The following is a 14,311-nucleotide window of genomic DNA, read 5'->3' on the forward strand; positions in this document are numbered from 1 at the left end:
GATGTTGCTGGGTCTGCCTGATGGCTCCCTCTGAGGCCGAGATGACAGTTGAGGAGGGAGGGGCCTCTTCCTTCAGGCAGTCCCCGATGTTGCTGGGTCTGCCTGATGGCTCCCTCTGAGGCCGAGATGACAGTTGAGGAGGGAGGGGCCTCTTCCTTCAGGCAGTCCCCGATGTTGCTGGGTCTGCCTGATGGCTCCCTCTGAGGCCGAGATGACAGTTGAAGAGGGAGGGGCCTCTTCCTTCAGGCAGTCCAAGAATGGGGAGTGCAGTGATGAAAGAACTACAAAAGATCCTAAAGAGCAAAGATATACAACTGAGCACAAAAGTTAGAATTGTGCAGTAAAAAAAAACAGATAGGAATAAAATCAATTCATTTGAGATGTGGTGCTGGAAAAGAGTGCTAAGGATGCTGTCAACAATCAAGAAGACAAACAAATGGATCCTAGAACAGATCAAGCCGGAAATCTCCCTGGAGGCCAAGATTATTAAATGAAGGCTATCGTACTTTGGCTACATCATGAGAAGGCACGACCCACTGGAAAAACAAACTTGCTAGATGGATGAACTTTGTTAAGGAGGTCATGGGTATGAATTTGCATGACCTAAGCAGAGCAGTGGAGGACAGAAAGCCTTGTAGATATCTCACCCACAGTGTCGCTGTAGGTCTAGATTGACTTGAGGGCAGTTAACAACAACAAATTTCATTGTCAGCAGCTACTGCAACCATAGGGATACAACTATTGCTACTTTTTGCTATCTGCTGTTGTATGCTGTTGCTAGGTCCATGTTCCACAACTATTATACATGGTAAGGTGTACGTCTTCATTGGTACCAGATTGCACAGACTGAATGCTGACATCTAGACTGGCACTATGTCTTTAAACTGTTCCCTTCACTTCAGTATGCCTCTATTCCTGAACCCTAAACTGGGGTTTTCCCTTCCATAGCCAATATCCAGAGCGCCACAGGTCCCCTTTTCCTGCCCTAAAGCCACTATTAACCTCAAGAGAAGGTCTGTTGCTGGAAACCTCATTCCCAGGGAAACAACAACTTTGGAATGTGATTTTTTGCAAGGACCACAGTAGTACCAACTATGATCACATAGATGGCTATTAAAAGAAGAAATCATATATTTAACCTCATTTCTTGTTTGGCTCATATTTTGCTGCTGAAAGACTATTTGGCTATATGGAAAACAGAATGCACTGACTTATGGCCACCAGTCCATCTAGCCCAAGAGAGACTGCTCTAGATGGACATTAGCTTTCTGCACAGAACAGTCCTATATCAGGAGTTTGTTGGTTTTCTAAACCAAACAAAAACAGTAGAAGCTAGGGATTGAAACTTGAAGCTTCTGAAAGCAAGTCGTCATACATGGTGGGGCAGGAGAATTCTGGGAGTTGTAGTCCAATGAAGTACTTTTTTCCAAGTTGTGAGCAATTACAAATTAAAAAAAATAGTAGCATGCAGTGCAAAAAGAAAACAGTGCCTGCATCTGCACTGCAGAAATAATCCAGGTTGACACCCTTTAACTACTATGGCCCAGTGCTATGGAATTCTGGAAATTGTAGTTTGTTGTGGCATCAGAGCTCTATAACAGAGAAGGCTAAATATCTCACAAAAGTAGAATTCCCACAATTCTATAGCATTGAACCATGGCAGTTAAAGTGGATTATTTCTGCTATGATGCAGATGCAGCCACTGTCAGGAAACAGGAATAGCAGCTTCACTTATATAATAATAATAATAATAATAATAATAATAATAATAATAATGTTTATCCACTTCCTTCTTATCGGTAAGACTGTGTTTAAAGACATAAAGAAGAGGGCGCACACATTTTAATACGAAAGGCTCCAAGACTAGCATAGCACATTAAACATTCAGTACAGCACTACAAATTTAGTATCTTGATATTCCAATTCTATCCCCCATATATTCATATGCATACACACCAATGATGAGCCATACATTCTTTCATCTAAGATGAATATTCTTTCAGTTGCCTGCAGCACGGTGTCTCATACAGAGCTGGCAGTGGCAAACATTTTATAGCAGCAAAGTATTTTAAAATTAACCTTATGGGATAACCTTCGCCTCCCATTAATCTACATTCTTTTGCAGCATCTATCTCCTTTTATTTCCTTGCTTTTAAAGAACAGTTCAGCCAAGTAGTATAGTTTGCTTTGCTTTGCTTTCTGAATCCTACTGGAGAACATCTGGCAAGCTACCAAAGGGCTCTATTGTGGCAATTTGTCTGTATTGCCTCACTGCAAGCAAGCTTAAAGGTTTATAACTATTATCACCATTCCACAATATCAACCACTCATGAACTCTGGTTTAGACACTGCTCCCCAATGAGAGAACTTTTCAAGGTAGACTTAAGTTCTGCCGTCTGCACTAGGCACAAAGGAAGGAGATTTTATCCAGACCAATACATTTGCACAGAGACATTTGTTTTACATTGTTTATGACTCCTTCCCATCTGGTTCCATTTCTCCAGCCCCCACAACAGCTTGGCAACAGTTCATGGGGTTACATTATAAAACAACCAATGACCTCCTGTATCTATGCTTTTTCTAAAAAGTGAGTAAAGTCAGCACATGTTTCCCACTGAGACTGATCTACCAAACTTAAAAAAAAAAAGTTCAGGGGGCCCTGATACAAACACTCTGTGGTATATTTTGGATTGCAACCTGTGAGATCGTTGTTCAAGGCTGAGATCCTATTGCCTGCTCCCCAGTTTCACAATAGGAGCAATATAAAGGATCACAGGCCATTTGAGTCTAGGGGGATGGAGTTGTGCCTGCTGCTATCTGACTGCCATTGTGGGGGAAAGTTGTAATACAAAGAGAAATAGTGCACTTATATAACGTTTGAAAAAGTATGAATGTGGTATAGCCCGCAATTACAATAGGATAAGTCATAAGAAAATTCCAGATCAAGTCCCCATGAGCAATGACTCAAATACTCTCCTTTTGGCAACACAACTCCCGGAATTCCCCAGATGGTAGGGCCACTAGCTATGCTAGCTAGGAAATTATGGGAGACACATTTTTCTCCTTCTCACCTAATACTAGAACTCAGGGTTGTCCAATGAAAATAGCAGGAAATTTGAGGCAGAGAAGAGGAATGACTTCTTCACATGGCACATATTGAAGGAAATCCACTGTCCCAACTTGGGGGCCCTGTCATTACCTAAAATGGCTTTCAAGAGAGATTAGATCAAGAAAGGGCACCTCTGGGACTCTGCTACCTTTAACCCTGGGAGACCTGCACCATACTACTACATTTGTCAACTGAGATGCCCAGAAATGGCATATGTCATTCCTGGGAATGTCTACAACTTGGGGCAGGACCTACCAAACAAGTTTTAACTGTTCTTAAGAGTTGGGGAACAGTTTTGGTAAAAAAAAGTTTATGGTCAAAAAGTTGGGGGCTGACAAATGGATGAATGATGAGAGGTTCAAGGGATGCACAAAAACTATGCCATACTCTGAAATAGTACCGCCCTACAAATCAGTTATTGGGGAGCAACAAGGAAAGAGGAGGCTGGCTTCATGCCCTGTTTGTGTGCTCTGAAAAGCAGGATGGTGAATTAAGTGAACACTTGGTCCAATCCAGCAGGGACTTTCATATCCCTCCTATTCATACCTCTCCTATGAGCCATTTCATGACATGGAATATTCCAAAGTTTCCCCTCTGCCCTTACTGGACTCACCTATATTTTAAGTTTTAACAACTGATTGCAAATTCCATTCCTCAAACATGGTTTACTGGCTTTCCTCCTATTGTTACAATCTGACATGCTTGCCAGAAAATCAGGCAAACACTATTCACAGCCCTGCTAGCTATGACAATCCTCCAGTGAGCAAGGAGATCAACATACTGGCTTGAAGCCGTGTTTATTTTGCCCACACAACTTACTTGGTAGAGTTGAAAAGGTAAGAGATCAGAGTAGGCAACCACAATGTAATTTCAAGTTGCCAAGCAACCACACATCCATTGACGAAGTACTTGCACTTAACCAACAACTTTGGAAGATGCACTGCTGATCCTTCAGAAAGCGTAAAGCACAGAGAGGGATGGTGTTCACAATGCTCTGTAAATAAGATTGTCATGGGCTATATAACTAATGATCCTTAATTAAGACTCCTGGCAAAACCAACCTCTATAATTAGAGCTCTGCCAAGTAAAAGACAGCACCACAGCTATGGCAACTTGGTGCTTGCTGAGTTTCAGGAGTGAAGGATAGAGGTAGTGGGGAGCAATTACTTTGTGCTTAGAGTAACTGATAACCAGATGGCTGCGCTTAAGTGCCAGTGAAGAAGGGCTGAATGTTATTGTCAGTGGGATCAACAGAGAAACTGCATCACACAGTGGGTAGATTTTAATCAGGAAAAAATCTAAGTCAAATGACATCTCAGGCTTAAGTTCTTGCAATTTACTATTATATTATGTCATCAGCATATACATTGTCAGAGTATATACAGCATATACATTATAATGTAATATATTACATTACATAAATGAAATCAATCAATGCCCTCTCGGTCAGCCCAAGACATTCTGCTGCCTGACGCGGAGCAACCCACTACATCAAGCAAGCTGCAGAATATCCAAGGCCAGTCAAGTTATCCTGACACCTGAGTTGTAAATTCTTCCACACATTCCTCCCCCTCCTTCAAAGTAAAAATACAACCATTAAACAGCCAACCATTTTCTGCACTTTCATGACACTCAAAACTAGCTCCCTGAAGTGGCCATTTCACTGTACTTAACCCAAATCCATATGTTCTGAGATGGTCAAGTGTTTATTATTTTTTAAAAAGAAAAGAAAGCCCCAAACATTTTGGCCTCAATGAGAAAAGGTCTTCTTCTGGGGCCTTCAGCAGAAATCACTGGAGTTGAAAATACTCTGCAAAACACAAGACCTTGGTAGTCTTCAATCCAAGTACTAAACAAGGCTGACTCTGCTTAGTTTCCAAGATCAAACAGGATATTCAGTTCTCAATGGGATTTACTTCTCATTAATCATATAATGAATTCCATTGGTACTCTCAAGCAAGCATGTATAGGACTTCAGCCTAGACAGTTTTTAAAAGCTATCTTGTATGGCTTTACTAACAGATATTTCATGGCAACCACAAAGCATACAGTATAAACACTGTAACTCCCTTTTGCATATGAAAAAACAGGAAAAATCCACCCAAACAATAAGAGGAGCAAGACACTTTTTGAGATGACATTTTACTTCCAATTGATGCATATTTAATATTACCCAAACAGAGATGCATGAATGGTAGTTTCCAAAAACTTACTCAAGTGCTGTTTTGTAGTGGTAGATGGCTTCACGGTCACGACCCTGATCTTTCAAAAAATTAGCATAGTTATAGTGGACCTTGGCATTATGGGGCAGAGTCTGGACTCCTGACCTATAAAAACAATATAAAATAGCATCATAAATCATTTTGCTTTTTATTCTTGAGTTTGCACCTCTTCATGGCTTGCCCCCAGACATAATTGGAAAGGATTTTCTAATCGGAACTCCCCAAATCTCCCCACAAACATGGTCACTGGCTGGAGAAATTAAAGACATGGCTCACAAAAGTACTGTTCCCAGTTCTGCCCCCAGCATCCTCAAAAGGTGGAAGTATAAATGAAGCCCATGGGAAGATGTGTATGTCAAAGCTGGATCTAGTATACTGAAACTGTACCTTTCATTCACAGTCTCTGCAACCCTGCAATAATGGATTTTATAGGCAATTCAAAATAAAGAAAGGTCCTCAAGAGGAGGCAAATGAGCAAGGAGTGTGTTATACAAAGAGAAGAATTTGCCAAGATATCAATCTAGGTCCAAAACAAAACACTTTGCTGCCTGGGGCAAAGATTTAAATTATAGACTCTCCCACACTCTTTTCATGCCAATTGGATAGGCCATTTTAAGTTAGGTTAGAGCAGTAAGGTGTAATGGTTTGAGTATTGGACCATGACTCTGGAGACCAGAGTCCAAATCCCCGCTTGAGCATAAAAACTCACTAGGTGACCTTGGGCAAGTTACACTCTCTCAGCCTCAGAGGGTGGCAATGGCAAACCCCCTCTGAATTGGCAATACACTGTGTGAGGTCACAGAAGAGGGCCTTCTCTGCTGAAATAGTTCAAGATTTTTCATATTTTGGCTCAGTCATTAATCAAAGTAGAGACTATGGCGCTATACAGACAGGCGCAATGGGGCACCATCGTCACATGCGAGGGGTGGCGCTTCCAGACGCCCCTCACCTCTTGCACATGACGAGGGCATCAAAATGGCAGCACCCTGTACAGATGGGCTCCGCTATTTTGACGCAACAGACGTTTAGTGTCCGCATGTCGCGATGCCATTGTGAAGTCACAAGTGCACCATAGGCGCACTGCGGCATCACAATGGCACCGCAAAAAGAACCTGCTTTTTGCAAGTTCTTTTTGCGGCGCAAGGAAGCAGCGCAGTTTATCTGCTGCAGCGTCCTCACGCAGCAAAATAAGGCATGGGCAGACCAACCTTTTTGGGTGGTCTGTATCCCACCTATAGTCAAGAAAACAGAAGAAGAATAGGACTGGGAAAGAAGTCTATGAAGGAACTAGATGTTCCTGAAGTATAAATATATATAACTGAATACTAAAGTTAGGATTGTCCATGAAATTGTATTTCCCATTGTTATGATGTGAAAACTGGAGAATTAAGAAAGCTGATAGGAAGAAAATCAAGTCACTAAAAATGTGGTGCTGGAAAAGAGTTCTGCAGACATTGTCGACTGCTAGAAAGACAAATAAATGGGTCCTAAAGCAAATCAGGCCTGAGGTCTCCCTAGACACCAAGTTGACTAAACTGAGGCTGGCATACTTTGGCCACATCATGAGAAGACATGAGTCACTAGAAAAGACAATATTGCTTGGTAAGGTAGTAGGAAAAGAGAACGACAGCATTCCAGATAGATACATTCAATCAGGGAAGCCATGGCCTGCAAGATCTGAGCAGGGCTGTTGCTCATAAGGTGATTTGGAGATGTCTCACTTACAGGGTAGCCATAAGTTGAATTTAACTTGAGAGCAGTTAACAACAATAAAAAACTAACAGTAGAGGCAACCCCATAGCAATCTGAGGCCTAAGTCCAATATTTAGCCTAACCAGACTCAGACTGAAAGCCGGTATAGTGTAGTGGTTAGAGTGTTGAGCTATGACTCTAGAGACCAGGGTTCAGGTATGGAAACCCACTGGGTGACCCTGCGCAAGTCACACGGTCTCAGACTCAGAGGAAGGAAAAGGAAACCCCCCTCTGAAGAAATCTTGCCCAGAAAACCCCATGATAGGTTTGCCTTAGGGTCATCCCAATTTTTCAGATGCTTTCAAATGTTCCAGTTTCTCTGCTTCCTCCTAGGCCTACGTCAATTGTTACAAATTAAGTGCAAAGTGCTGATCTACTCAGGACACTATTTCCTAATTAGAATAGGAAATAATAAATATCCATAAACTAACCAAATGGAGAAAGATAGAGAACAAATAACAAAGCAATATGAAATGTTTCCCCATTTACACTTCCTTCAATCTCCCAACTCATATTTTCCATGCATGTTTGCCCAGCATGAATTCCTAAACTTTAATATTATTCCTCCAGAAAATACATAACAATTGAAACGGCTGAGAAAAAAAAAGAAAAAGAAAACACAGATATACTACAATTGGGAACAATGCCTCAGTGATTTCCTTCCTAACTGATTGCTATGGTGTTTTTCACAAACCAACCTGCTACACACTTTACGTCCATAAATCACATCAATTTAAATTACACTTATACAACTGAACAGATTTAACAGTTCAGTAGTGAGACCCTATTCTGGAGGAAAAATAGGTTGTAGCAATAGAAGCTAAGGCTTTGTTCCCTGATGATCCATCCCCTTTAGTTTCTGATGGTTCGCTATGAAAAGAAATCAGTTTTACTTTCATTCCTTTTTTCTTACCTTATCCAGTATCTAAAATTATGTCCAGCTTTTTCAACATAAACACTACCTAGCTGCTGTTTTCCACTGTTTTCCTTTGAGATTCACAGAGTTTTCAGTTTTATTGTTGTTGTGTGCCTTCAAGCAATTTCCAATTTCCTATTTCCTTTAAGCCTTAGTGAGTGTGACTTCCCCAAAGTCACCTCAGTGGGTTTCCATGGTTGATAAAGGATTTGAACCCTGCTCTCCAGAGCCATAGTCCAATGCTCAAACTACTATACTACACTGGCTCTCCAGTTTTGACTTTACATAGAACTTTTTGTCTAACTGCTGAAAGTAGAACTGGTAATTATGTGCATCCTCAGAAGCTACTAGACTACAAAGCACAACATTCCCTACCACTGCTTATAGTGCCCAGGGTTGCTGAGAGTTACAGTTTAATGACTTTAGGAGGATCACATGATTCCCACATCTGGCCTAGTTACTTTAGGCAAAATCTAATACTTGAATTCTGTTAGCATACTCCACAACCCTCTCACTGAATATTTGGGCTTATATTTTTATATTTTATTGTTTTAAGAGGTCACAACGAGCTTTGGAATACTAGGAAATTTCAGATGGGAAAGGCACATGGCCCAAAGACATGTGGAAGACTTAGACAGCACTAAATAATGGTTAAATGGGTTTGCTAATTACTCCATCATCGTCCTCCAGGTTCTCCACATATCCTCTTGCAACAGAGACTGAGCGAGTTTCACTGCAAAGCAGTTAAAGACCATAACTCCTCATTACTCCAGGCTGTGTCTCTATTTGTCTTTTCTATTCAACTATCCAGGGGTTGTCTCAAATCCTACCGATATTTTGTCACTCAAAAGCTGAAGCCATCTGCTCTCTGTATAGCCCTCAGGCTCCACCTGAGCCACTTTCCATCTTCTGTGAAATCCCATCATGAGGACTGGTAATTATCACCCCCTCCAATTCCTGTATAATTTGCCTCTCTTTGGACTACTGAAGGTATTAGCCTAAAATGAAATTTGGATTTTTCTTATGGCCAATATGGTCAATAAAGTTACTACTTCTTATCTTTTATAACACTGGTTGGGTATGCCAACCACTCAGTTCACAGCACTCTCACCAAACTGCAATTACCAAAGCTGAAAGAAACCACAACAGTTCAAGCATCTAAAAAGGAATAATACTAGAGAGAGGTACTGTACTAAAAATTAAGCTGAGTTTGGTTTTTCCTCGCTTTGTCCTGTAAATCATCACCACCAGTAATAAAGTTTTCCGCTGTGATAAACTGTTTGCTGTGCAACCTCCTGTTAAATTGCCTTCCATTGATCTTTCAAAAGTGAACTTATTAAATAATTCTGTTTGCTATGCACAAAAACAAGGCAGGCTGTATGCACCATACTGCTAGTTTTGTAGTTAATGTGAATAAAGAGAAAGAAGCAAAAGTGCTCTCTTTGGGGAACGGGTGGGAGAAGAATTCCTAATCAGCACATTTAGCTCAAGAAACACCTATACTGATTAAGGAAAAGCTGTATTTTGACAGGACACGCTTAAGACAGAATAATTTTGAAGTCCTGATTCTCTTTATGTCCTTTACTATCACGTGCTTATATTTTACTTAATACTTATTACTTACTTTTATATCCCTCTTTGAATCCAACGCACTCAAGGAAGCATACCTGACACTCTACCTCCCCACTTTAACTTCACAACAACCCTGTGAGTAGGCCAGACAGAGGGAATAACAGGTCCAAGATCATAGTGGTTTTTAAGATTCGGTTGGAACTAGAGTCTGGATTTCTCACATCCCAGTACAACAGTCTGAAAGTTACAATTCATGGAAGTCAAAATAGGATTGTCCAAACTCATCTTCCAAATAATATAAATAATACAAAATAAAGGAACAAAAATATTGACGTGCAAAACAGAAGGGCATGAGGCACCCACAGAAACACAACATATGTCACTTGCCCCACAGTTTACCTTGAAGCAGTCCTACCTGAAAAGGGACTCCCTTGACAACCAAATTTCATTTTGTTTCACGGTTTTCCAAGAGAATAAGAGCAGAAGCAAAGCCGACATAGTCACTGCAGTGACTCCCCATTTATTCAGCCATGTGCAAAGTTTGTTTAAGCCATGAACCAAGAGGATGCAGTACCCCATACTGAAAAAGCAAACAGGAAGGGAGAATAGGTTTTTTTAAACAAATTACATTTTGCATGGAACACTGTTGTTGCTGATATATGCTTTCAAATCAGTTCCAACTGATGGCAACTCTATCTCAGTATTTTGTTGCCAAGATTTATTCTAAGGAGGTCTGCCACTGCCTTCTCGTAAGGCTGAGAAAGTATGATGTACCCAAGATCTCCAAGTGAGTTTCCAAGACTGAGCAGAGATTAAAACCCTGGTTTCCTGGAATCCTAGACTAACACTAAAGTGAGTACACAGTGCTGGATCTCACATGGAAATACATTTGGCTATTCTTCTTCTTTTCTTTAGCATAAATTTACAGCGCTTTATAAATAAAAGTTAATAATAATAATAATAATAATAATAACCAGTGAGAGGACTGAGCCCTTGCATTTGACCATTTTCAGATGATCATAACTCATTTTTGTAAGACGAGATTTTAACAAACCTTTTCGTAGTGCATATAGGCCAATCACACCTCCTTTTATGCTGTGTGCAATCAAACCAGGATGCCACTAAAGTCTATTTGAAATGTCCTAACTTCTTCCCAAAGTATTTAAGCAGTAGTTTCCCAGTGAGGAAAGAAATGTTTAAGTGAAGACTTTATAATTTGCTTGCTGGCTCACGCATGGTAAAAACCCAATTTATTGCTCATCTTATTACAGTATATCAAATTCTTCCAGTATCTTGTTCTTCTCTCAAACAGGATAATAAATAATGTTGTATCATCCTGTTCTTCCATCTCTTTGTTCACTCTTCATAATGAACAAAGGGGTGGACAAAGTGCAGACCTTCCAATGTTGCTGGACAGCAACTACTAGCATTTCTTACCATTGGTTATGCTGGGTGGGCCTCATCTCCAAGTACCCATTTCACCAGAGCATCAGATCTTTAATAAAATAATTCCTTTTAAAGTCTTTTCCAATTAAAGCCTGCAATGACAGAAGTTGCTGTAATTCAGAAAACTAGCCCAGATATTGGCAGTGTAAATGCTTTCACATTTAGTTTAGTACTAATTACAGCTCTCTATGATTTGACAACTTCAGGAACTGTAGTTTTTAAAAATATATTGTTGGTTAAAACTAACCAAAATTTAACAGTCTGATTTGTTTTAACTAACTATAATTAGAACCAACCATAGTTCCCAAAGTTTGACCACTACTACAGGGAACTATGGCTGGTTCTAAAGTGCAAGTGGAAAGCTCTCAGTCTTCAAGTGGGAGCTGGTGGCTCCCTTGTAAGTGGGACAGTGAATCCACTCCAAGGTTTGGCATTGGAGCTATCCGAGGTGTTGAACCTATTTTGGAGATAGGCTTGAACACCTCAGATAGCTCCTTGCCATCTCCTTTGCACAAAGGAGGAGGAGGGAACAGGAAACATGAAAGCTGAAACCTATGTAGGCTTGTTCACATCATGCCAACTATGGCTTCTGTTTATGTTTGAATTTCTCCATTCTTTCTTCAAAAGGGTTATAATGCCCCACACTCATAATAAATCAAATTGGTTTTAAAGAGGATACTGTACTAACAACTTTGATTTTATTTTTAGTACTACTGCTAATATAATTGTTTGTCAGCTTTTAAAATGTATCATAATTCCCATCAGATTATTTTGGCTAGAGCTTTTTTTAAAATGAAATTTATAGTTCATTAAGAACAGAACTATAAAATAACATAAGTAAGTAAACACATAATTATCCACACTCACCAATTTAATATAACTTTATGAAACAACATTCTCTTAATAATCTAAAATAAAAACTTTCATTTAAAAAATGACCCTGAACCTTTTTTTAATTGCAAATGGATCTCTTATAAAACTTTCATGTGCATTCTTAAACTGTTTCACATTTCACGAAAAGAAATAGCGTTCCATTTAAGTTAACCTGCAGGCATATCACATGTACAATAGCTCTTCAAATATTGAAATCTTCTTGTATTGGACCAAAATGTTATTCTCCTCCCCATCCTCCAAAGACGCACTTGCTTTTAGTAAAGAGTTATATGCACAGTCTAGACATAGAGTACCACAAGATAATTTATTTTTCTTATCTAAATTTCCTTGGCTTTTATTCAATTGTAATTCATTGTACAGAAACAGCATCTTGTTGTACAATCTTGACTTCCTGTGAAACCAAATATCTTTCTAAAAAGCTTTTTGATTTCTCTTTAGAGTGCTCGACATCAGACGGCAAAGTGAGAAATGTTAGAAGTTTGAATATTGATAAGAGGATTTTCCAAGAAAAGGTTTCTGCTTAGCAACTGACAATGTTTCATCTGTTAAGAGCTCTAGAAAAACAGGAACAAGCAAATCCCAATGGCAGAGCTGTATTATTTCCCCCATTTAAAAAAAAAATGTGGGAAAGTCAACACTACTTCACTCATGTATGCTTCTTTGAGGGGCACTTTTCTTTGTGCAATTGCTCCCAAATGGTCTTGTGCAAGAAATCATATAGCACCGGGATAAGGGATCATTACCTTCATGGTGGTTTACACTTCAGCTCTCACAAATCCCAGTAGTATGTAAAGGATTATGAGAACTGTGATCCAAAGGTCTCCCATTTCTGACATACTGGGCAGGGCCACTGAAAACCGGCACTAAACTCTGGTCAAGAGAAATGATTAGTCCAAACCCCCAAACTCCCTACAAACCAGAGCCTAGTTCTTTTGCAGCCCATTCACATTACAGAATGTTGTTGTTGTGTGCTTTCAAGTTATTTCTGACTTATGGCAAGCCTATTGTGGAGGTTTCTTGGCAAGACTTCAGAGGAGAGTAGGCCTTTGCTGTCCTCTGAGAGAAGTGACTTGCCCAAGGCCATCCCAATGGGTTGTCATGACCAAACAGGGATCCAAATCCTGGTGTCCTAAGTCACAGTTCAACACTCAAACCACTACATCACTACAGAAAAATGGCACTATTATTCCACTATAGCTGCCATGTTTCTGTCCTATGGAAGTCTGGGCCTGGCAATTTAGGGAGAGACATTATGAATGCTCAGCCAGAGCATTCCAGTGCATCACTAAACTACAAATCCCAAGATTCCAGCAGATGGAATCAAGGCAGTTACAATGGAATAATAGTGCTATAATTCTGTAGTTCAAATGGGCCCCCAGTTTTCAAGATTGTGCTTTGCTGTGTCTGAATCACTTCATGGTGGTGCTTACAGAATGCTTAGGTACGCTGGGATTTAGCAACAAATATTATAGCCACTCTCGGATCTGCTGAGCTACCAAAATGTATTTTGTAATGTATTGTTTTTTCAAAGTCCTAATATCTACAAGCCCAGGGATTTCATCACCACCACCACTGACCTAACAGGTACAAAATAAAGTACCTTCGGTAATCTTATCCGTCAGATCATATAAGGCTCACTTCTACAGGGACCCCAGCATTGTTTGTAATATGCCTGGGTATGTTTTTTGTTGTGTGCCTTCAAGTCCAGTGTTGCCAACAAGCCTTGAAGATAATTCCCGAAAATGTTTGTCCAAAACACGCTGAAACCCCCCACATCACACGGAATATTCAGTCACAATTCCCGGAAAATTCCCATAATGTTAAAATGGCAGATGTTTTGCAAATAAACGTAAACATAATTGAATAAAAATAATTGTAACTTATTTCAACCCTCAAAATCACCATTGAACCAAACAAAGAATCTTTCAGTCCTTTTAAGATATTTATTTTGACATGAAGGGGGTTCAGGAAGCTTTGTGCGAAATAGAAATGTGTTCGGCTGCAACCGCACTGCAGAAATAAATCCAGTTTGACACCCTTTTAATTGCCATGGCTCAGTGCTAGGGAATCCTGGGAATTCTAGTTTTCGGAGACATTTAACCTTCTCTCTCAGCAAACTCTGGTGTGACAACAAACTACAATTCCCAGGATTTCATAGCACTGGGCCATGGCAGTAAAAACGGTATGAAACTGGATTATCTCTGGAGTCTGGAGTGAAGATGCAGCCTGAGTTGGGTCCAAGACACACTGCAGAAATAATCCAGTTTGAGACTGCTTTAACTGCCCTGGCTCAGTGCTAGGGAACCCTGGGAAGTGTAGTTTTGTGAGACATTGAGCCTTCTTTATCAAAAAGAGCTCTGGTGCCACAACAAACTACAATTCCCAGGATTCCCTAGTACT

General features: G+C 40.1%; 1 protein-coding gene across 3 annotated transcripts in view; it reads right to left on the reverse strand.

Annotated features, from left to right (window-relative positions):
• Positions 1-14,311, reverse strand: part of TMTC1 (transmembrane O-mannosyltransferase targeting cadherins 1) — a 208,854-nt gene that overhangs the window by 69,014 nt on the left and 125,529 nt on the right. For 2 of the 3 annotated variants that reach the window (XM_089527817.1, XM_089527816.1), the window contains 2 exons: positions 9,987-10,151; positions 5,323-5,436 (listed from right to left, as the gene is read on the reverse strand). In XM_089527817.1, the coding sequence (XP_089383943.1) occupies positions 5,323-5,436; positions 9,987-10,151 (279 nt within the window). The remainder of the gene's footprint in view (positions 1-5,322; positions 5,437-9,986; positions 10,152-14,311) is intronic. The other variant, XM_089527815.1, reaches the window with a different exon arrangement.

This window comes from Sceloporus occidentalis, unplaced genomic scaffold, assembly GCF_023333645.1.
Source record: "Sceloporus occidentalis isolate IW3139 unplaced genomic scaffold, rSceOcc1.0.p SCAF_5, whole genome shotgun sequence".
Lineage (NCBI taxonomy): Eukaryota > Metazoa > Chordata > Lepidosauria > Squamata > Phrynosomatidae > Sceloporus > Sceloporus occidentalis.